Raw genomic sequence first — 23,208 nt, forward strand, 5'->3', positions numbered from 1 at the left:
TCTGTCCTTTTCACTTAATACAGGGCACCATTTCCCGTTGGCATTACAAAGTTGCAAGCATAATTTTAAATGCTTTCTTACGAATCCATGACAGATGGATGACGTCCCCTTAGCAGTCCCCCTCTAATCTTACCTCCCCCTATGTTTTTGCTATGCTGTGATCTCTGCCTGGTTTTCTGAGATCGTTCCCTTAGGCTGGATTCCTAGAGCTAAAATTCCTGGTTCAGCTTTATGGTTCTTGTTACATACTGTCACATTGATTTCTAAAAAGTTTGTGGCAATTTGTTCTTTCACGTAGCAGCACAGGAATGCTGTTCACCAGGGGCGGGTACAGTAATTAAAAAAGCGCTTGCTAATTTGAGAATAAAAATCGCATCGTTTGTTCCTCTTCTTACCCTTTGCCCATTTACACATCCAGCACATCCAAGTGGCTCTCAGGAATCTCTGAGCTACAGTGTTCTTGAGTGACAGCCTGGGTTGGAATCTCAGCTTCTCCACTCACCTGCTGTGTGACCGTGAGCAGGTAATTGAACCTCTCTGTGCCTTGGTTTCCTCAGCTGTAAAATGGGGGGGGGGGGACAACAGATGCTGTTTTACAGGATTATTTTGGAGGTCTGATGGGATTGGATAGTGCCTGGGAGATACACCCTTGGTTGTTACAAACGAGGACACGAGCTTTTTGTCATATTTGTTGCAAATGTCATTCGCCCCTTGGATGTTTACTGTTTAGTCGCTTTATGAGCAATTCGTGAGACATAGGATGTTTTAGTTTGTGAAAGTAACGCAAGAAACAAAACTTAAGCTTCCAAATGGGGAGCTTGTGGAAGAAAGACAGTCCTGCTCTTAAGACAAGGAGATTGGCACAGTCCCTGCCCCCATTCTTTAGGTAGGATGCCAAATTACGAGGTTCAGAAAGCCAACACGGATTAGGCCAGCTGGTCATCATCTTGCCCGCCCATCAGAACCCGTGGCAAGGTCACCAAAGTGTTCTAAAAACACCGATGCCCAAGCTCCTGCCTCGTGAATCCAATTCAGCAGGTGTGGGCTGGCAACCGGGCCTCTGTGCCCCTGAAGAGTCTGCAGGTGACTGATGCCCAGCCAGGTTTCACCGCACGAGGCCGACGGGCCATCCAGCTTGGTGAGTCCTTGCAGGACATCAAAGTGACATTCCAACCCCCATGTTTTCTTAATCACTTGATGCAACCCTGTCATCCATGAGCCATCCTTCCGACTCCTCAGAAGTGACCTCCCCTGCCCCCTTTCGTGGGGGTGAGGAGGTTTAACCAAGACGATCTCCAAGAAATAGCAGACCAGGTCCTTAACAAACCATTCTCAGAGCTGGTTCTCCCTCTAAACGCCTCAGTTTCAACTCCCTGACAAGCTCCTGTCATTATTAGAACCAGTTTGAACTGGGTTTTCTGTTGTAACCGAAAGGGACGTGGGCCTTTATCATTCCTGGCTGGTGGGGTCCCCACCCTTACATTTGACCCTCATAGAGAGAAAAACTTGCCATGACTCCTGGGCAGCTCCCTGGGCTGTCACTGCCCCAGGGTCCCCCTCTCTGCACGCATCGTTTTCCCCGGCAGGTCCCCACGGAGGCCCTCAGCTCCCGCCGCCCTGCACACTCCTGCTCCTCTCTGGGACAGCTCCAGGGCCATCATCCACCCAGCGGATTCCCGCACGTGGAAGTGATCTTAAAACAGTACATATACACAGCCTACGGAGCCCCAATGTTCAAATGCCCCCTCCATGGAGCACCCTTCGCCTCCACCTCTGAGATGGATTTTTATGACAACCCAACAGGTACGTGAAGACCCGCCCATTTCATAGTTCCCAATAGGAAGACAACCTTTTACATGGAACTTTCTTCAAGGCTTTTGCTTTTTGGCGTGAGGGGGGCGGGGGGGGCGTGGTCAACAGAGACACCATATCGATGACACAAGAGCATACTCCTTCCAAATGCTAGGGCAGGCAAGACACAAATTCCAGCGGGAAAGCACCCAACACAGAAATCCCTTTGGGACAGGAGCTGACGCCAGCAAGGCGACAACATCAGGGCGCTCTGACAACGTCCAAGAAGGAGAAATGCAGTCTTGTAGATAGCGAAGACTTTGAAGAGTGAACACTCACTTCCGAAGTTGCCCCTGGGTCCCAAGGTTCAAACAGCGGCGTGCGTTTGGAAAGAAAAAATAAAAATCTGGCGTGCTTTGAGTGCCTTTCAAAGAGCGGAGAGGAAAGAAGCTTGCCAGGGGGAATGGGGGGCACGGGGACGATCAGCCTGTCCCTGGGACAGTTTTCCACACGGGGACCCTACTCTTCACCAAGAGCTCAGAAAACCCGTCCACTCCAGGGATGGCTTCTGGCCAAAATGAAGATGCGCCTGAGCCATGTCAGTCCATTTAAAACCATCCCTTCAAGGTTGAAGCTTTTCACCGAAAATATAGAAAAACTGTCTGTTTGTAAAAACACGCACCTATAAGGCTATGAATGATTTTAATATTCCAGTGGTGGAATCTGACAGCTGGGCAACCAATTCTGAGCCCCACGAGGTGGCCTTGGAAATGAACTGGGAGGAGCGGGATGCCAAGGGGTCAACCCCTTGTCCTCCAGTTGGTGTGCGACCCACGGTAAACAGCCTTGTGGGGCCTGTGGCTGTGGAGGGCGCCTACTCCTCCTTCCGGTCATGTGTGACATTATAACACCGACAAAGCCTTAACACATCTCAGAGCCAGCCATTCCTAGAATCCCGGAACTCAGAGGTTACCCAGAATACAAAACCTGTTCCAAAATGGCAAATATATTTGCATATCAGAGGTTAAAAGCAATGTCAAAGGAGGTGCTCTGAAAACAGAAGTGCAGAAACTCTTAATGCTCCCCATTTCCACGGAGGCTTCAAACCGACCGGATGGCGTGCCTCCTGCACCCGGCCCAGGCGCGTGCTGTGGACACGTCCGCCAGCCCAGCCCAGCTCTGCCTCCTGGAAAAGGGCTGGGCCCAGCACATGCTCCTCGGCAGTCCCACGTTTCTTTTATTGACTAGTTTATCAAGGAAACAATCCGATGAGCCAAACAACAGGCAATGCTCTTGCATCTGCAGCCCTCATTTATTATTTAAAAGCAAGAACCAGCAACAGCTATGTCAACCTATTGGAACCTCCCTCTCTCTCTCTTTCTCTCTCTCCCTCACACACACACACACACACACACACACACACACACACACACACATGGGAAGGGGACTTACATCACAATTGCATCCTACAGAGGATGATTCAACCCAGTCTCTGCATTTTCATGAGGTTACAAATCGAGTTAACCCATGAAACCACAGTGGGTTCCAGTGTCCATGACTCTGGATACACAGCCCACAGTTCAAAGGGACAGAAATTCAGATGAGCTCATTCTTCATCTGAGCCAGGCTCTGACTGGTCAATAATCATTTACATACATCTTTCAGCAAATAAAACGAGACCCGCACAAGATAGCTGGAATAAGTTCAAGCACCTTCCCCATTTTACCTGGTGCTCTCTCCTCCAAGAGTGTCTTTCCTTCTGGATTTCCATCACTCTAAGTCTTGAGAAACGCTCAGGAGGGCAAAATTGCAGCCCCAAAAGCACCTTTGAAAGCTTAGGCATAATGGGGAGAAATGGCTTCGACTGGCCATCTCGCCACGGCCTGGTCTTCTCCTTTAGAGAACGAACAAGTGTCTGGCCCGCCCGATAGCGGGACGCCCATGTGGCCAGCTGGATCCCATGCATCCATTCCTTCCACCCACATATGGGTTTCCGATGCAGATGACACAGGGCCCAGGGTTAACATCGAGGAATGCTTTTCCAAGAAACCTGAACTCCCAGCGAGGGCCATTTGAGCTTATCGAACCTCTTAAAAATAATTTTCCCAGGGATGGCATCTTCTTGCATTCTTAATATTTCCAAAGAGTAATGCATTCCTTTGCACAACAAGATTGGAAGTAACAGCAAAACCCGAGAAAGGCAGGGAGCTCAGATGGGCTGGTAATTCGGACACCTCACACACACCAACATGGCAACTCCAGGTAAAGCTTGAAAACCACGGGCACTCGTGGCATTCTTTCAAGGAAAAGACACTCCCTCCTTCTACCTACTAGGAAAAGTGGGTTTTCAAAGCATTTGAATTTGAAAGTTTCCTTTTTGTGCCGTCAAATGCCAGCCATCCCTCTTGCCCATGCTCCTTGGTCTTTGAAGGCCATCATCCATCCGACAGGCCAGTTACTGCAACTTACAAATCAATGAACTCTTAGCCACTAACATTAACAGACTTCACACAAGCAAGAGCCACAGTCCAGTGCCTCCCAACCTGCCCTGAGGCGCAAGAATGGGCGATGGCCCCTCTTGGTGTCTATTCCTACAGTCACAATGAAACCGCCCACAGATCCATGCATGTCCCCGACATCATGGCAACCACATTTCTCTTCCTTCTACTTTCTACTTCAAGACCAATGGCCAAGTGCCACATACATTTCCATCTTCCAAAGAGTTACAGCCAAGGCCTCAAAGACAACCCACACAAGTCCACAGGAAATGGCATCCACAGTGAGTGGAAATAACCAAATAACATGAGTCCACGGTAGCCACCAAGAGTACCCCCAGACCTGGTCCAATGGCCACGCTTCCAAGACCACGGACCCCACCTCTAAGAGAGTCGGCGCTCTCCCCAAGCAGAAAGATACAAACACCCGTGTCCTACCTCAATCAAGAAGTCCCCAGTCCTCAGTCCGGCTTGCCATGCCACCCCACCTTCATCCACAGACTCCAGGTACTGCAGGGCTGGGAACGCTGGCGTGGGCGTGAATTCTTCAATGGGCGTATCCGCTGGGGAGACAAGGAGCACCTCATTACAACCCTTGAGATGTTTCCAAGTTGGCAGCCCCAGCTCCCCCCTGGGCCCCAGAGGGAAAGAAGGCCCATGTGTCTCCAGCTGGAAGTGGGTGGTCCAGCTCACCTCTCCCCCCAGGAAGGGCTTGACACTCATAGTCACCAGTCAACACCAACTCAAGCAATGAAGCCAGATGCATTTTGGTGCCACCATCGTTTGTCTTGGCCTCTCTGCTGAAACACGGAACATAATGTGTTCCGCCATACGTGTCTATATGGACACCCCTGTCATTTTCTTTAAAAGCATCAGTGACTAAACACTTTCAGTTCTAAAAATGGAAAAGATCCCCCCCATAACCACACGGAGCTACAGAAACACCACACTGAAAGCACTTGCCAAATTGACAGCTACGTGGACTTGCAAGGAAATTCAACTTGGAGCACGGACGGAACAGAAAGCTGACCCAGTGGGTGGCTGCAGATTGGGAATCTGCTCGTGAATTCTTTCTGCAGGGAGCCGGGCTCTCTGCGAGCCCTCTATGGTCAGCATCCGTGGCCGGGTTGGGCCCCTGCCTCGGCAGGGCGAGCCTCGGCTTCTGGGCCCCACACAGCTGCCGAGCAAAACTCTAGGACAAGCGGTGGACTTTCCTGGGTAGTCATGAGCGGCCGGGGGTGGCTGGGTGGGTGGGAAGATGAAGATGGCCTCGGCAGGGGGAGGGGAGCGAACACCACCCAGATAGTCATGGACACACAAGGGGATAGATGCAGCCTTTCTCTCTCTCCCTGGACAGATCGCTGTCAGGGCAGCCTGGGGCTGGGGCAGGCGGGGGTGCCACCTGGGGAAGGAGGCCTCCCCCAGCACAGGTGCGGGACCCCCAGTGCAGCACAGAGGCTCCCGGCATAAAACTTCCACATGGCTTACCCACACACGCGGTGGACAGCTGTCTCCTTTCATGGGGAGGTGATGCCATTTTGTTCTCTTTTGGAAGGGAAACCTCCCCCCCAAGTTAAGGGCTGGCGGGGGGTGCACTGCCGTGAAATGCATGCGTCCTCAGAGCCCCCCACCCCAGTCCACATGACGTGTGTGAGGCCGGCTGGGGCCACGGCAGAGGGGGACCATCTTGCCACATTTCCTTTGCAAAGTCACCTTAGAGCCCGGCACATGGGCGCCTGCCGTACTTGGAACCAAAGCCCACTCCCAGAACGGGGCAGTTTCTAGATACCCGGAACTCAGGACCCAGTTATTCTGGGTGTCTGAGACCAGGAGCTCTGAATGCAGCCACAACTGGGCTGAACCAAACCACAAAATATAGATTAAACCTAGGATTTAAAAAAAAAAAAAAAGGTGGGGGGAGGGAGCGAGAAAGAGAGAGCTGGTTCAGAGCAATACTGTGTATAGAAAATTAAAAATATTCCTCAAGGAAGCCCCAGTGTTGTCTGAATAAGGCAGAATGTTAAAGAACCCAGTTGTCTAGCAACCAAGTGCCCCCAGGAAAAAGCCTGCTTTCCGAGGAGCTGGGGAACATTTTTCCTACAGGCGTGCACACACACACACACACACACACATGTGAATGTATCCAGGCTGGGAGCGGCTTCTGCTTACCTTTCGCCCCTCGGAGCACAAATCCAAAGCCCTCATTGTCTTTCTTCTGCAGGACCACGGTCTTCTCCTCGATGATGCAGTCACTGTAGAGAGAGTTCCGAGGACAGCGACCATTATTGTAACCTGTCATCATCACGGCGGCCGGTCCTCCACCGGGGACGTTCATCATCGTAGCCAATTAATCACCCCAGCTCGCCGGCTCCAGGCAGCATGGAGGAAAGTAGGCAGCACAGGACGCAGGAAGAGGGAAGGCAGCTGGGGGGGGGCAGGCTAAGGGGATAGGCGGGCTTGGCACAATGGGGTGCGGAGGGGGGGGCGCGGCAGAGGCAGAGGCAGCAGCAGCAGCGCGGGAGCGAGCGGCAGGAAGGAGGCAGGCATGGTGGGGAGGAGGCCCCGGCGATGGCTGAGCGAACCGCCGGCTCCAGGCACCAGGGAGCAAAGAAAGTAAGTGGCCCGAAGGACCGTGCGTGGGGCGGCAGCCTTAAGGAGCCCCCGGCCGGATGCCTCCTCTTGAGGGGGGTGGTGGTGCAAACGAAATCAGCCGGAGGAGAAATGAGGCAGCAGGTTTTCTCTTCCTTCTTCTCCAAGCGGTTTACAAAAACAAATCAAATTCTATTCTGCTCCCCGCAAGAGCCGGGCCGCGGAGACGCAGCGACCCCTCCCGCTCCGTCCGAGCGTGTGTGTGTGTGTGTGTGTGTGTGTGTGGTGCCCCCACAGTCATCCGAGGAGCCCACAATGCCCCCGGCGGCAGCCGCTCCGCGTCATTCCGCGCAGAGGCACCGCAGGCTGGCAGAGGGGGCGGCCGGGGCTCTGCTCCCGCGTGCCGGCGGCGGCGGCGGCGGCGGGGGCTTCTAGCGGGAGGGGGCAGGCCATTCCGGTAGCTCCAAAGCCACTGACAACACGGCCGCCCCTGGGGAGGACGAGGCTGTGGGGACGGGGAGAGGCGGCTTGCGGGCTTCCCTCTTTGAGAGACAATCGAAAGCTCCCATCTGCCTCCTGGCACAGGATTTTCTTTTAAAGGAAAGAAACCCAAAAGCTCCAACTTTGCTTCCGCTGCCAAAGCTCCCCCATCATTTACAGGCAGGACGCTTTGCCACATGGTCATCCATCCTCGGAGGCACCGGGGGGGGGGGGGCGCAGGACAGAAGTGGACTTCCTCGTGGGCCACGGGACCGGGGCTAAACTGGGGGCCCTTCCCCACCTTCTCGGGGGCTGCATCCCTCTGGCATTCGGCTGCTGCCCCAGAAGTAAGCTGGGAGTGGGGCGGGCCGCTGTGGAGGGAGGAAGGAGGGGCGGGAGGCAACGTGGGGAGGCTTTCAACAGGGTCCAAGGGGGCTGGTGTGGGAGGGCTGGGCGGAGGAGAAAGGGCTCCACCGAGAGAGGCCTCAACGGAGAGGCTGCGGTGGGCCCGAAGAATTCAGCAGGCCCCTGTCTGGGAGGGGGCGGCCCTGGGAAGCAGAGAGCAGACGGTGGGAGCAACGTGCTGACGGGCTTGAAGTCCCAGACAAGTGAAGGTCAGCCTTGCCTAGCGCTGGATTCGCCGCCTGCAGGAAGTCGGCGCCCCCAGCACGCAGCCAACTGGGAGCACCACAGTGAACCCAGATGGGGTGGCCCCGGGAGAAGGAGGGTCTGGGGGAGTGTTGGGCGGGCAGCAGCCAGGAGCTTCCCACGGCACAGAGGGGGCAGGGGAGCTCCAGGGAGGTTGGGGACATAGCGGGAGAAGCCACACGCATCCTGACCCCCTCCTGAGCCCCTCATCCCTGCATCAGACGCCCGTGTGAAGGAACTCGCCAGGGTGACCCTGTCTTCCAGGAAAGCACAGTAGGGGCACACACCTTGACAGCCTGTAGGCCACACAATCCAGGATGACCGGCCAGGGGGTCTAAGAACCCGGCAGGGGGGAGGTTCGGTCCCTGGGCTCTCGACCTGCCTTCCCCCCCGGAGACGGCCTGCCAAGTGCAGGGAGTCTGAGCTCCTGGAGCTTTGTCGCGACCGTGAGCCCCTTGGCTCTGCTCCCCCACAGCCCCCAGATGAGGGCTGAAGCATGGTGAGGAGTCCAGGGCCCCGGGAGCCCGCGGGCAGGGCCACATGGCTGGCCTGGCCTTCAGTAAGTGACGGGGCTCTCTAAACCTCAGTTTCCCCTCACATTTTAAGGCAGTGAGAACAAGCCACGGGCCTCCCTGGATCACCGTAAGGTCAGATGGGGCGATACCCACGACGGTGCGGTGGAAGGAGAGAGCCCCAGGGAGCTGTCCCTTTAACCACCATCAGGAACAGTGGCCGGCATGGCGGTTACCCAGGACCTGCGGACCCAGGACTGGAGGGGGAGAGCCGGGGCTCTGTGTGAGCAGACCCTCTACCAGGCCTCTCCACCCTCCCGTCTCCACAGCCTTCCTCAACCAGGATACAGAGACAAACCACCTTCCCACTGCCCCCTTCTGTTCCCTCTGAACTGCTCAAAGCGGAGGGAGCCCGGGCCCCGTGGCCCACCCGGTACAGGACAGGGGCAAGCCCAAAACACGCTCCTGCTTCTCCAGGGCCCTGGCTGCTGAAGCCATGGCCTTTGCTCCACACTTCTCTCTGCATGCGTAGCTGCCGGCAAGCAGTTCTCTGAAACCCCAGAGAGAGGGTGCCAGCTCCGAGGGTCCTCGGCCCTCTCTCCCCCGAGGACACATGGCCCGCCTCTGCCCGGCTCTCAGGTGAACTTGTGCTGTGCTCCAGGTACACGGCCCCACCGTGGGCCAACTCCGCCCACAAGACCAAATTACGGCCCAAACCGGCCCCTTGCCTCCTGCCAGCTGTCCCCCTGTGCTGGGGAACTTGTTACGGGCAGCGCAGCTGGCTGGACACTTGTTGGCTACAACCCCAGTGACCGCGTGGGGCAGGGGTGTTCTGCCGTGGCGGGCAAGGGATGGTGTTGGCATCACTCAGAGCTCAGAGCAAACCCCAGCTTTGCTCTGACCCAAGGTCACGCTGACCTCCAGAGCCTCAGGCCCCGCTCCGCAAAATGGAACTAACAGCAATCACACCCGTGGGCCTTAGGAGGAGTTAATGAAATAACCCACCAAGCCTAGGTATGCAGCAACCACCCCGAGGAGGGTCCTTATTTGCAAGGGCCGAGCCCCCCTCCCGTAAGGACCCCTCTCAAGCTCACGACGGAGCCCGTGTCCTGAGCCCTCCCTTAACCCTCTCAGCGATTCCCAACCCACCGAAGAACTTTTTGACTCACGTGCGTGAGTGCCACTGTCTTCCCCCTAAACTGTGTGGCTCCGTCCTGCTGGCTGAGTTGACGCCCATCTCCTTGGTCTCTGATACGAAGACCCACAGCCCCTAGCTTCTCTCTCCTGCGTTATCTCAGGATCTAAACAGCCTCTGGCCCCTGCCCATCACGACCTCCCTTCTTTTCATTCACAAACACACTCGGGTTTGAACCCCAGCTCAGGCGCGCACCAGCTTAGCTACTCAGAGCCTCAGTTTCCCCACCTGCAAAGACAGGGCAATAATAATACCTGCCTTGTAGGGACTTTGGAGAGCAAGTGAGACGAGGCCCCCCCGTAACGAGGGATGCCGCCCTCGTTAGCATCCGCACCCGCCCTCGAGTGCTGAGGCCCCCAGGAGACGTGGGCCGTGACCTCATCTCACGATCACCCCAGGAGCCCGCAGCACCCAGCACGGGGCCACACACCCCATAACGTTTGTGGAATGGAGCAAGACATGTGCGAACATGAGTTAGGCGTCAAGTGTGGAGAACAGGGGTGTCATCAGTGGAGGTGGCCGAAGGAAGACCGCAGGGTTTGGAGTGAAGGTCGCTCCGGGATGACGCCTGCATTCCCAGGCGTACCCAGAGGGCAGGAGCAGCTCAGCATCGTGGAGTGCCTACTGCATGCACCTGGCTGGGCCCAGGGAGCCCAGACGAAAGGGCAAAGGCAGCTCCTGGCTGTTAGAAACTTAGAATCTTTGTAGCAACCCATGCAAAGTTACGGGAAACTGGAAGGGAAGTGTCACCCTCTTAAAACAGGAGCTCAAGTCTCATTTAGTCCCAATGGTACAGAATCAGACTGGGAAGTCCCACCCCCACGCCTCAGGGAGGAACCTTCCTGGAGATGAGAAACCCTCAGAGGGTCTTTCTGCTGGTTTATGAATCTAAAAAGTGTCCCAGGATGGCAGCTGTGGCCATGTCCAGAAGCCAGGGCATTGAGATGCCCGGGAGACCCGCTGAAGTATGAGAACCAGAGGCCGCCCCAGCCAGCCCTGCCCCACACCAGCAGATCCGCTCTCCAGATGCAGCCCAGACGCATCGAGAGCCGACTTCCCTGGGGCACGATCTTGTCACCTCCATAGTCCCCACACTGCTGACCTTGGTGTGAGCTCAGAAGTCAGTGCCACGGGTCCCTGGGGACGGGGCTTGGTGGAACAGCCTCGCCCCAAAGTGACCAGGCCACACCCCAGCTTTGCATCTTCCCCGTGCCTGGGGCCAGATCCTGGCCCAGCCTTCCTGCTGAGTCGCCTCCAGCTCATTCTCCTTTAAAATGCCCTAAACTTGGCCTTATAATTTCCCAATTCCTTGCACCCTGGGCCTCTGTATTACGTCCCTGCCTGATGTACCATGTTCCCTTTGACCCTGCCTCCCTACCCCCCAACACCTTTAACTCACAGGCCCTCTGAGCTGGGCAGAAGCCATCCCAAACTGTCCCTATGAGGCACAAGGTCACACATTCCTACCACGAGGGGCCCCTCAAGCAAGCCCCTGATGGGGCCCTGCTCACCCCCTAGCCATTAACCGCGGGCTTCTTGAAAGTGAACATCAGGCCTCGCTCCTCTCTGAATCTCCCTGCACGGCACGGCTACCCTTGGTGAGGTTCCACCTGTTTGCTGATTAAACAAAAAAAAGTAATCCAACTGCGCTCTATTCAAATGCGTTTTCTGAACGGGGTGGAAGAGCACTTTCATGTACCTGAAATCTACTCTCCTTTGCCAGCTACCTGTAGCAGGAGCTGTGGAAGGAAAGGGGATGAGCACCCAGCCCCGCCAAGGACAGCTGCACAGGTTGTGCATGGTACAACTACAGAGGATACCATTTGCATCACGGCCATCACAGAACCATATGTTCATTATGGTGATTTCAGCACAGAGGGAAGTGAAGTGCCTGGGGCAAGGGACAGGCACCTTTTCTAGTTCATAAAGTACAGGCCATCGGCTGCCTTGGAGAATGTAAGAGGTGTCCCTATATGGAAATCCACCCAGGGGTATGGGCCCGTAGGCTGCTATGCAAGGCCGGAGGTGGCCATACAGAACCACACCAACCCTGGGAGGGGCAACTCCATGTCGCAACTCTCCTAGGAGCCACATGATAGAGAGCATCAAAGGTGGCCGTGTTGTCCGTGCTCCTGCTCACCCAGCAGTCCTACCACATCCCAGCAAAGAGTTTATTGAATACGCTTGGAGCAAGACCGGAGGGTTGTGGGAAAGCAGGGTCGGCCACACAGTGGGACCCAGAGGCCCAACCCACTGGCAGAGCTGAAGACACTCTGGCGTCTGCCTCGCAAGACCACAGGTGGCCAGGCGTCAAGTGGCTCTGACCCGTGGCCCACAGTTCCCGTCCTCACAGTGGGGGCCCCGTGACGGGCTACAGGGAAGGCCGCTTTCCTCGGGTCCAGGAGGTGGCAGGTGCCAGCGATGACAGCTGGCGTTTAGGATTTGTCCGCCACTGAACAAGCTCTCTTGGCAGCAGCACCTGGTCCTGGAGGGGGTGTAAACAGGGAGCCGCGGGAAGCCAGGCCCGGGGAGGCAGGGATGTGCGAGCGCGCGGGGCCCCGGGGGGCTCGGCCTGCCCTGTCCCGCTTGGAAGGATCATGGCAGGGACCCTTGGGGTAGACCAGGTGGCTTCATGCTCAGGAGCCCAGCTGGGCTGGGACCCTGTCAAGTCAAACAGCGACATTTCTTCCCTGGTCCACTGAGACGGGGTTTTGGTCTAAGACTAAAGCTCAGAAGCAGTGGGGCCAGTGGTTAAGTGACTACGTTATTTAGTAAATTAATGCAGCCATTGCCTACTGAAGACCTACTAAGTGTCAGGTGATGACCGGGGTACTTAGCATCTTGGAGGGAACCCACTGGGCTCAGGCTGACCCTTGTGGAGGTGTCAGGTTGAGCGGGCTGAATGGTGTCCCCTCAAAAGATGCATTCAAGTGCTGGCCCCCTGCACCAGAGAAGGTGACTTTATTTGGACATAGGGTCTTTGCAGACACGATCAGTTAAGGATCTCGAGAGGAGATCAACCCGGACTTAGCGAGGGCCCTAAAATCAATGACTGGTCCTCAGAAGAGAAAAGAGAGGAGATCTGAGACATAGAGACGCAGAGGAGAGACAAGCACGTGAAGACCAAGGTGGGGATGGGAAGGAAGCAGCCACAAGCCCAGGAGGACCAAGGGCTGCTGGAAACCCCCAGAGGCTGGCAGAGGGGAGGGAAGATCCTCCCTTAGTGCTTCTGGAGGGAGCACAGTCCTGCCGACTCCTGGATCTCAGAGTTCTTGCCTCCAGAATGGGGAGAGAATACATTTCTATTGTTTGAAGCCATCCAGTCTGCGGGAATTTGTTACAGTAGCCTCGGGAAACTCATAAATGGGGCAAGCGGGAAGACAAATATTAATTCAACAGTCACACAACGTGCAGGATATGGGGCTGCAAGAACCAGAAGGGGGCCGGAGGACTTCCTGGAGGAGGAGGACCGATGCATGAATAGACGTGAACAGGCTGGGGGGCTGGAGGGGGAGGAGGGAGAGGAGAACATTCCAGACGGAGGTGGAACCACATGGATAAAGGTTCCAAGGCACATGGGACAGGCAGGAGGGGCCGATCACACGGGGCCACGGGTGTCAGCACTGCATACCCAGGGCAAGGTCCAGGGGACGCAGCTGGGCAGTGAGAAGCATTCCAGCCAGGTCCGGGACGACCCAAGCTTTTCCCCAAGCAGGCTAAAATGATAGAAAAAGTTCCACTTCTTTTCCCCCAGCCTTTTTCCAGCCAGGCCTGAATCCCGCTGGATGACCCAGCGGCGGGTTGCACACGTGGCAGGAACTCTGGACAACAACCATGTTTCCATCTAGACAATTCACACACGGGAGTCTGCTCTTGCTGATGGCAAGGCCCTCCCGAGCCAACAGCACGAGGCGAAAGTGCTACCGTGGGCGGTCAAGAAGGCCTGATCCCATGGCGGGAATCGACGTCACAGGGAAGACGCTGTGCCCGAGTGCGTCCGCAGGAGGGGACACACACGAACCCTGAATCTGGTGCCTTAGGCAAGCGAGCTGACCCTCGGCAGGTCTGCGGGAGAGAAAGCGTGGCACAGAGCCGCCGGCCGGAGATACTGGACTACTCGGCCATCAGGCCCTACAACCCAGCCCCCAGTGGCCTCAAAGCCTTGTAGGGGATCCACAAACGTGTCTGCACCCTGGAAAATAAAATCCACTGGCCCTAAAATCCGACGAGCAGATGACAACATGGGAACTAGTCCGTGTTAATTAAGCGTCTCTGAAATCTAACGTGCGGTCAACTGCCTTAAGTTTCATATCCATAAACGCATCACTGCAGGTATAAACCCACTTCCAGGCGGGTTTTCCTCCCTTTGAAAGGATTCTTGGGTGTGTGGCCGATGGCAAAGACATCACAGAAGCCGCTGGGGGAATAAGGACAGGAGTTACAGGCAAGTGGGCTTGAGGGCAGAATCATCAAGATCGTGTCGGAACTCTTCCATGGCGATCTATGGACTGTGCGCGGTGGGCGCGTCCCCTACGGTTGACGGGGTCTGGGCTGCAGCCCACCGAGGTCCTTCTAAAGAGTGGTGGATGCGGGGGCCGCGGTGACTGGGGGACCCCGGGCAGGACATGCGTAGGAGACTGGTGTGTTTACCACCCCTGACAGCTCCTTCCCAGGGCAGCTGTGGGGGGACCCCGCCGTCTCCAGCGCAGGGAAAGGGAAGCCCGAGAGCAGCCTGGTCTCCACCACTGCTCGGGTAAACGCTTTTCGGTGACAAAGCCGGATGCAGCAGGAACTGGGACACTATTCGAAAGAAGGACCTCCGGGGACCAGGAATGGCAGCGGCTGTCCTAGAAATTTCCAGGATCTGCCAATCAGGAAGAACGAGGCTAGACACAGCCCGGCGGCTCTTCCAAGGGGGCTGCAGGCGGTCTCAACAGGTGTCTGAGCTGGGCAGAGATGCCGGGCGTGGCAGAGGCCCAGCTCACGGCGGCAGTGCTGGCTGCGGGGTGGCACAGAGGGACGCTCCACGGGTGTGCAGGGGCAGGGCCAGGCCCGGACCTTGGAAGGCCTGGCTGGTGCGAGCGAGCGGGGGGGAGGGGCTCCCTGAGTCGCCCATCACTCGCCTCCCAGCGGGCACCTCCCAGCCCCTGGCCACACACACTGCTGCTCCCCGCATCCTGCTTCCTGCTTCCCAGTAGGGCTGGTCCCTGGCCTGGCCGGCCCTCCCTGCCCTCTCTGCCCCGTCCCGGTGGAAGGCTGCAGCAATTCCCAGGGCCAATGGAGCCCCACGCCCGGTGCCATCTTGGTGTTCTGAGCCACAGTCTGTGCAAGGCTGCTCTGGTGTCACGTGTGGGAGATGACGAACGTGGGCAGTTCATTCACAAATGACACTGTTCCTGGCTCCCGGGAGCCCGTCCTGCTCCACGGGCGGGAGCAGCGTCATCTCACGCTGCATGGCTGAGGGCGACGGGCTCCGTCCCCATGGAGCCCGCACACCCACTCCTCGGAGATGCGCTCTCACGGGAGCCGCTTCTCGGATGGGCGATTATGGCCACGCCCCGCCCGGGGCTCGTCGCGGCCGTTTTCCTCCTCGTCGCTAACATGATAAGCGATACAAGTTTTTCCTAATAGAAGCAATAATGTGCAAAGAACTTGATTCAAATTAAATTGTCTCATTACTTCGCAGTAAATCACCCCAAAGCATTTCCTAAGTACTAGCAAGCGCGTTACCTGCCAGGAAGACAAAATACGGCTTCAGTGCGTTCAAAACAACGATGGGAGGCAACCACAGCTCCCCGAGAAATGAATGGGAATGAGGGCTGATGGAGGAATGGCCACCTTGAGGCCTGAAAGGCCGGGTGGGGATCCCAGTGTCACCAAACCAGCTTGTGACCTTGGGTGTCAAAACCCTCACCTGCAAAATATGGGTGTCAACTGCAGCCCAGAAACGTCATGATGGGGTGACGTTGTTTACAAGGTCCCCAGCCCAGGTGTGGCACCCAGCAGGGGGTGGAAGGCTTCATCAGCTGGTGAGAATGTCCCCTTGGGTTCAGTCTGAAAAGTTATTTGAAAACTGAAACATTTTTCTGTGCGCAAGAGACCCTCCCGGTGAAAGCGGCCGAGCACCCCAGGCTTCCTTCCTTATAAAGGGGCGTCCTGCACGCACGGGACACGTCTTGTGTCAGGAAACCAGGACACCCCGCTGGGGCTCACACGCAGCTGTAAGCAGAGGGGATGAGGGCCGGACCCCACGAGCCAGGGACACCTGGACACTCCAGTCCCAAAGCTTCTGGAGCCCCGGGCTCTGCTTGTATAGATGCTGTGGGGCTGCCTCCGTGAGCGACGGCTGAAGGAGGGAGCACTCCGAACTCCAGGAACAAGAAAAAGGGCCTTGGCGCTCATGCACCTGGGACACGCCACACCCAGGAGTGAGCCCAACCCCAGGAGTCTTCCCGAAGTGCTCTCTTCCCTCCCTGAGTAGTCAACCTGTCCGCAAGTGCCACCGGCTGGAGCACCAAGACAGAGCTGGCATTTACACATCTGTCCACAACCTCTGCCGATCCCAAGGTCCCATCATCTTTCGCCTGAGGACCACAAAAGCCGCCTCACACAACTTCCCTGAATTCACTTCTTTACCATAAAAACCTTAGATCATAGCTCTCCCGCTTAAAATGCTCCATCAGCTTCCTGTCAGCATCGGGGATAAAAATCCAAATTCCCCACCATGGCTAAGACTCTTTGTGATCTGACCCATGCCCCCTTCTCCTCCTCCTAACTCCTCCTGCTCCAGCCACACTGCTGTCTTCTCTTCCTCCCGCAGGCCAACCTCCTCTCTACTGCAGGGCCTTTGCACTGCCCGTGCGCCCGCTGGAATGCTGCTCCAGGTCTCCAGGAGCCAGACTGCTGTCATTATTTAGGTCCCAAAGGTCACCTCCGCAGAGGCGACTTCTCGACTGCCTGGTGAACGCAGATGCTTCATTGATGCTTACTGACTCAATGAACAAAACCTAAACCAGGGACTCTCGTGCACGGTCTGTGATACGGACAGGGGTGACCCATGGTCCTGGGGTGCCCAAGACGGAGGGGTTTCCCAAAACAGGGGGCTTTCAGTTTTAAAATTGGACTGGCTGTGGGCAAACTGGGACTAATTGGTCGTCCTTCCATTCCACCACCTGTGGGAGGGAGCACTGAGCCCACAGCTCTATGTCAACCAATCCTGGATGCCCGCTTCCCTCCGCGACCCTCGCCACCCTCCGGGCTGGCGGGATCATTCTCGTCAGGGAATGGAGCCGGTGGAGAAAAGCCCTGCCCAGGGCCACATGGTTTGGCTAGTAATAGGGTCAACTCGTAACCCTTGCCCTTTGACCCTGAAATGAATGTTCTTTAAAAGACCTTCAAAAAAAGAAAAAAATGAAGGGAATGGAACACCTGCTCGGCGCTTTTCCTGGGAGTGCAGGAAGGGGCTGTCCATGACTTGTCCTGCTTTGTTGATTAAAATGACAGGCCAAGCCTGCCCCATCTGTTGGTCGTGAAGCTCGCCCAAAAGGACCACACTGAGTGGGCTGCAGGACGGGCCGCTGGGCTCATCCCCCAAGGCCGGTTCCTGAGTCCCTCCAGGGGGAGCGGGACATCGTCCACAGCTTTAAACTAGAAGTTAGCTCCTTTCCTGGGAACCGGACTGAGGGTGGGTGCCACCTGGTGCCCCGGCTTTGGAGAGGAGGCTGAGCCGGGGGAGGTGAGGGGCTGGGGGCTCCCGGCTCCCGCACTTGCGGTCCCCCCACCAGGCCCACTGCGAGAGGTCAGGAGAGACCAGGCGGAGGGGAGGGCCCGGCCTCTGCTCCGGTCCCCCACTAGACCCACAAGCTCCCTCCACAGGATATCTCGCTTCTGTTCTGAGTGCTGATGCTCAGGTAAGAGGTGGCCTTCACTGAAGGGACAGTTCTAAAAGTGGCTCAGAGTATGAAGGAGACACATTTGCACGTGGAGCCTTTTGCTAAGTCCTTTGAAAGGGGCTCTGTAAACGTTCTGGATCAGGGGTTATCAAACTCTTTCTGGAAAGGGCCTGAGAGCAAATATCTCAGGCTTTGCAGGCCACACGGTCCCTGTTGCAACTACTTGCTCTGCTGGTTGTGGCTCCAAGTAGAGATGACAGTATGTAAGTGACTGGGCGAGACTGTGTGCCAATAAAACTTTATTGACAAACACGGGCCGTGGGCTGGACTTGGCCTGTGGGCTGTAGCTTCTAAAGACACTCAAATTGACACAAATAATGCATGTATGCGAGCGCCTCCGAACAACCCACATATAACTACATATAATGAAAGCCAAGAAAAGTCTTAATCCTCCTACACAAGCAACACCTACATTACCTACTCAGGTGCCTGGTTCTATGCAAGATCTGAGCTCCGGGAAAGACACAGGGAGAACACTTTTTAGAAATGGGGTCATCCATGAGATGCCCTAGAAAGGTTCAGAAGGATCATACGGAGAACCCTTTCTGAAGCGCAAAGAAACACACGCCCCTTACTGTGTCTGGGTTTCTAGGCTGAGCTGGCTCCGAGTCGGGGTAGATCTGCATTCTGGCTTAATTAGTAACAATGAATAAGTAATAGTAAATATTATACTGATTCTGCCCACACTCTTTGAGCACTTTGGCTGTGCCAGACAAGTCCTCAGTGCTCCACGTGTTAAATTGATTGAATCTTCGTGATGACCGTATGAGGTGGGTGCTGTTATTACTCCCACTTTATGGATGGGGAAACTGAGGCACAGGGATGGTGAGTGACCTGCACAGGAGCACACAGCTGGAGGGAGAGCCAGGCTGTCTGGGGCTGGAAGCTGCAGGACACTGAGTGGCTGTCGGTCACTGGGTGGGCGGGGAGCACCTCCTAAGGGCCCAGAGTCCTCCCCACCTGGACAATGGTCGGGAGAGAGGAGGCACCCGTGCAGGGTGGGTGTTGGCTCTGGCAGCACACTCTGGAGAAGCAATGGCGGACTTCCTGTCCACATCTGAGCTGCCCAGAGGGCACCCGGGGAGGAACCGAGGAGGTCCTGCGGGTAGGTCCTGCCCCACGTCCAAACATCCAGAACCGGAAATGGTGAACCACACCCTGTGCGCTGGTTAATGCAAGGCAGGAAGAAAGAACACCGTGGGACAAGTGGGCTGAAGCCTAGGGAGGCCCAACCCCTAACAACGGGCACAAGAATTTTGGTGTAAATCTTCACCGTTGAAACAGCACGTTTATGATGTCTCATTTCCATTAACGGGCTGTCTGCCAAACGAGGAGGTCTTCCCAGGCTGAGCAGAGGGACGCTGTTCTTGTGTTCATATTTCTACTTCTACCTGGAATGCTCTCTGTATGCTTGCTAGCTCTATACGCCGAACTCCTATTCCTTCTTCAAAGCCCATTTCAACAGCCACCACTTCCGGGAGGCCCTTGGTGCTGTCCCTCACATGACGACGCGTGACTACAGGCGCAGCACTGAGCCCTGTCCATCTCACACACCCAGCTCCTGGTCCTTCCCCCGGCCTGCTTCCCACGACAGAGGCCGGAACAGTCAGATACCTGCTTTCCCAGCCTCCCTTGAAGTTATGGGTGGTCTCAGGACATGGTTTTGACCAATGAGGCCCGAGGGCAAGTCCCCTGGGGGCCCTGGAACAGATTTTACTCAGGGGGAGACAGACTTAGAGGAGTGCTTCCTGGCACTGTCTTCTCTATATTCTTAGCACAGCATTTGCTCTAGGACACGATGCTTGGAGCTGTGGCCGCCATCTTGCGACCATGAGGGAAAGGCCAAGAGGCTTCCAGAGATGCCACTGGCCCACGGAACAAACCCTGGATGTGCCCTCCTCTGGATGTGGGCTCGGCGCTGTGGTCTCAGCCGCCACCAGTGGGATTTTTATTATTTGCAGCCAGAGGTGTCCTAATGGCCATCTGGAGGCTGGAGCAGGGAGGGTGGAGGAGGTTGACTAGAGATTAGAAAATACGGGCAAATGAGCAGAAATTGGGATGCTGAGACTTTTTGATAAATCAAGCAGCCTCTGAGTTGTGCTCTGGGCTGGAAAAGATTGATCCAGACCCCTATTCTTTCAACGACTGCTCACTGGCAGCAAGGACCCAGGAGCCCTGGTGGCACAGACCCGAGGTCTCCGCACAACCTTCAATTTCCTGAGGAAGATTTGATTACAGCCCCTCGTCTCAAACTGACTCAGTTCAGAAAGTCGGGAGCTAAATAAAGGTGGTTTTCTTGGTCTGAGCCAAGACTCATTTCCTGCTAACCACAACATGGGCTCCCTAAGCGCGCTGGCTGATACAAAGCAGAGTGGTAATAACGAGTACGTCATGTGGTTGGGGACAAAAAGACACAGCAAAGCTGGGGAAGGCCGAAACAGCCAGCCGAAGTAACGAATGATGGATTTTAGACACAGATGGGGATTGGATGCTGGTGTGGGGCAGCCCCTTGGTCTTACAGAAGGGAGAGCGGAGGGCCCAGGACCCGAGGCAGCTGCATCTTTGGATGCATCCCGCTGCCTCAGGACCAAGCTCATCAAAGGATGGGATTTCCATTCTGGAAAAGCGACGCCAAGGTAAGGTCTTTGAGGTGCAACTTGTCTCGCTCGGTGGCGTACTTTCTCCTGTTGAACCCAGTGTGGCACTGGGCCTTCTCTCTCCTCCCAGCATCCCAGGGCACTGGGGCAGGCGCTTCGCACTGGACCGCCACCCATGACTGTGCAAGCTGGCCTGGCTTAAATCAAGCCCCACACGCCCTCCGACCTTCAGGGTTGGCACGGACAGGGCTCCAGGCGTCAGGTTCCTTCTGAGCTGGAGAGACGCTCACGCCCTCGTGTGCTCCTGTCTGGGGAAGCTCCCTGACCTGTCCCCTGTGAGCACAGCTGCTGCTTGCATCCACTTTCCTCTAGCTCCAGCTGTCTGCAAGTTTCTAAGAAAGATAATGTCTCGTGATGGAGGGGCTTGTCCCCAGCTGTCTGTCGCTTTTCTGTGCAGGGCGTCCCAGCCCACCTGCAACCTTCCACAGCTCCACTTGAGTTACTGCTGCCATTGCCCGCAGAGTTTGGACAGAGCCGTCAGTGCAGCGTGGGGTCAATCCTCCGAGACGTCAGCCAGCCTCGGCGCCAGGCCGCGGCGGGTCTCAATTTCCCAGGGCTTCAGCCCCAGCTGGTTGCTTTCCTTAACTTTCCCTGTTCTTCAAGGTTTCCTAATTCTCCCCTGATTTCCCTCATTACTCTTGATTAAGGATGGAGTGCCAGCACATGGCTGGCCAGCCCAGGCCATCCGTCTCGCCTTTCCCCTGCGCTGGGGCAGCCAACCTGCTCCTTGCGGCTCTAATGATGATTTGCTCGTTTCTAATTTGCCTCCGACAGATATTTTTCTAGGTGCAATCTGTTTGGTTCCAGGCACCTGTCTACAAGCCCAGCCCGCATCTTTATTTGCTTTTCTTCCTTCCTTCCCTCCTTCCTCTCCCCTCCCTCCCTCCCTTCCGGCCTTCCTTCTCGTCTTCAGAATGATAAATAGTCTGACTTTCATTCTCCATTTATTTCCCTTTCTATCCCCAAAACTCCAACACACTCACTCTCATTAGTTAGAGGATCTTAGGAGGTCTGAGTTTATCAAAACAGATTTTAGCTGAAATGTACTCACTAGAACTAACTTCCCTCCCACCTTCCTGCCTCCCTCTCTCCCTCCCTCCCACATTACTGAGAAGAACCGGATGACAGTCCAACAACAGGTAACCGCACGGATTAATCCACGCGAATGTGGATCCTACAGACAGCAGCAGCACGGCCACACTAGTCCTGCGTTCATGACACGCCAGGAGCTGTGTGAAGCCCCTACCCCCACTCTCTCTCTCACACCACAAACTCAGGAGGGAGGCACTGTTTTCTTTCCCACTTTACAAACGAGAAAGCTGTGGCTCAGAGAGGTGTGGGGACTAGCTCAAGGTCACACAGCTGCACAGGGCAGAGCTGGACACCAAACTTAGGTGCTCAGCTGTAGAGCACTCGTCTGCTAGGAGCCAGCCTCTCCCCGAGCACGGGGGCAGGCCTGTCCTCGGCCCGTGGAGGGAGGTCACAGAGCTCCTCCCTGGGCCCTCACACCCTCTCCTGGGATGTGTGCTGTCTAGGGCAGCCTCTCCCTGCCCTGCAGTCCGTGGAGGCCTGGGGCCCACCTCCTATCTCCCCATGGGGAGAAGTGGGTCAGGGCTGGGCACAGGGCTGCTGGGGACCAGGGCCTTAGTCCTGGGGCAGCGAGGGAGTCAAGAAGGACAGCAGCCTGCAGTCACCCTGTGGGTCCAGCTTCAAGGTCGCCTCCCCTGGAATGTCCCCCTGCCTGTTCCAGCTGCCTGCCCCAGGCCATTGGCCTGTTCTGTTCATTCCACAGCATCGAGGACCAGCTGAAACGACTTCCCTTGTTCTCCCACGAGTTCCTGGAGGTGCCATCTGTCTCCCTGGCCACATGCTCTCCAGGGCCTGGAATGGTGGGCACACAGTGGGCACACAGGTGTGTTCTGCGTGTGGCCTGAGTGAGTCTCCCGTCAGAGCCCAGGCCTGGCCCAGACCTTTCTTCCGCCGCGGACAGAGTCCACCACTGCCCGCTGTCCACCCCGCTCCAGCTCCTCGCGCAAATCAGAACAGGTGCCCCTTCCTCACTCCCCTGGACGTCCATCTGCCAACCCACACGGTGACCCATTTCCAAATCTGCAGGACCTGGGCTGTGAATTCTGCCCCTGGGGTGTGCGCAGCCTCCCCCCGGAGCAGCGTGTGACAGTGATCCAGGGCTCCCCCCGAGGCTGGCAGGGGAAAGGATACGAGGGTGGCGGAAGTTGGGTCTCCGTCCTGGGCACTTGGTGGGGGCACTTGTGTCCCCAAGGGAAGACACACATGGTGGGGGTGTCGTGGTTGGAGAGCATCCCCCGAAATTCAGTCCCCCAGAGCTGAGCATGTGATCTCGTTGGAAATAGGGTCTTTGCAGATGGAATTAAGGCAAAGATTAAAGGGAGATCATCCTGGTCTTGGGGGGGGCCCCTAAATCCAATGACAAATGTCCTTTAAGAGACAGAAGAGGAGAGACATTAGAGAGAAGAGGAGAAAGAGATGTGAAGATGGAGGCAGAGACAGGAGGGATGCGGCCACAGCCCAGGGATGTCTGGAGCCCCCAGAAGCTGGAGAATTCAGGAAGGACCATCCCCTGGAGCCTCCGGAGGGAGCGCGGCTCCGCTGACACACTGACTTCAGTCTCTGGCCTCCAGAACTGTGAGAAAACAAGTCTGTGTTCTAACCCGCCCAGTCTGGGGTCATTTGTAGGACCGTCCAGGACACGGACCCAGGAGTAAAGGACGTGCCTGCACAGGCTGCGCTGAGGACGCTGCAGGTGGGAGGCAGACGCTGGGCCCTGAGCTCTGTCTGCATGGACCTCTGAGTCCTCTCGGAGCCGGGGCTGGGCCGGAGACAGGTCCCTTAGGCCCCAGCACAGGGAGC

The 23,208-nt window shown here is 56.3% G+C and overlaps 1 protein-coding gene across 3 annotated transcripts in view; it reads right to left on the bottom strand.

Annotated features, from left to right (window-relative positions):
- The window catches only part of SHANK2 (SH3 and multiple ankyrin repeat domains 2), a 559,575-nt gene that overhangs the window by 165,411 nt on the left and 370,956 nt on the right, over nucleotides 1–23,208 (bottom strand). For all 3 annotated transcript variants that reach the window (XM_070488373.1, XM_070488372.1, XM_070488374.1), the window contains 2 exons: nucleotides 6,456–6,538; nucleotides 4,725–4,849 (listed from right to left, as the gene is read on the bottom strand). In XM_070488373.1, coding sequence (XP_070344474.1) covers nucleotides 4,725–4,849; nucleotides 6,456–6,538 — 208 coding nt within the window. The remainder of the gene's footprint in view (nucleotides 1–4,724; nucleotides 4,850–6,455; nucleotides 6,539–23,208) is intronic.

The sequence above is a fragment of the Equus asinus genome, chromosome 17, assembly GCF_041296235.1.
Source record: "Equus asinus isolate D_3611 breed Donkey chromosome 17, EquAss-T2T_v2, whole genome shotgun sequence".
Taxonomy (NCBI): Eukaryota; Metazoa; Chordata; class Mammalia; order Perissodactyla; family Equidae; genus Equus; species Equus asinus.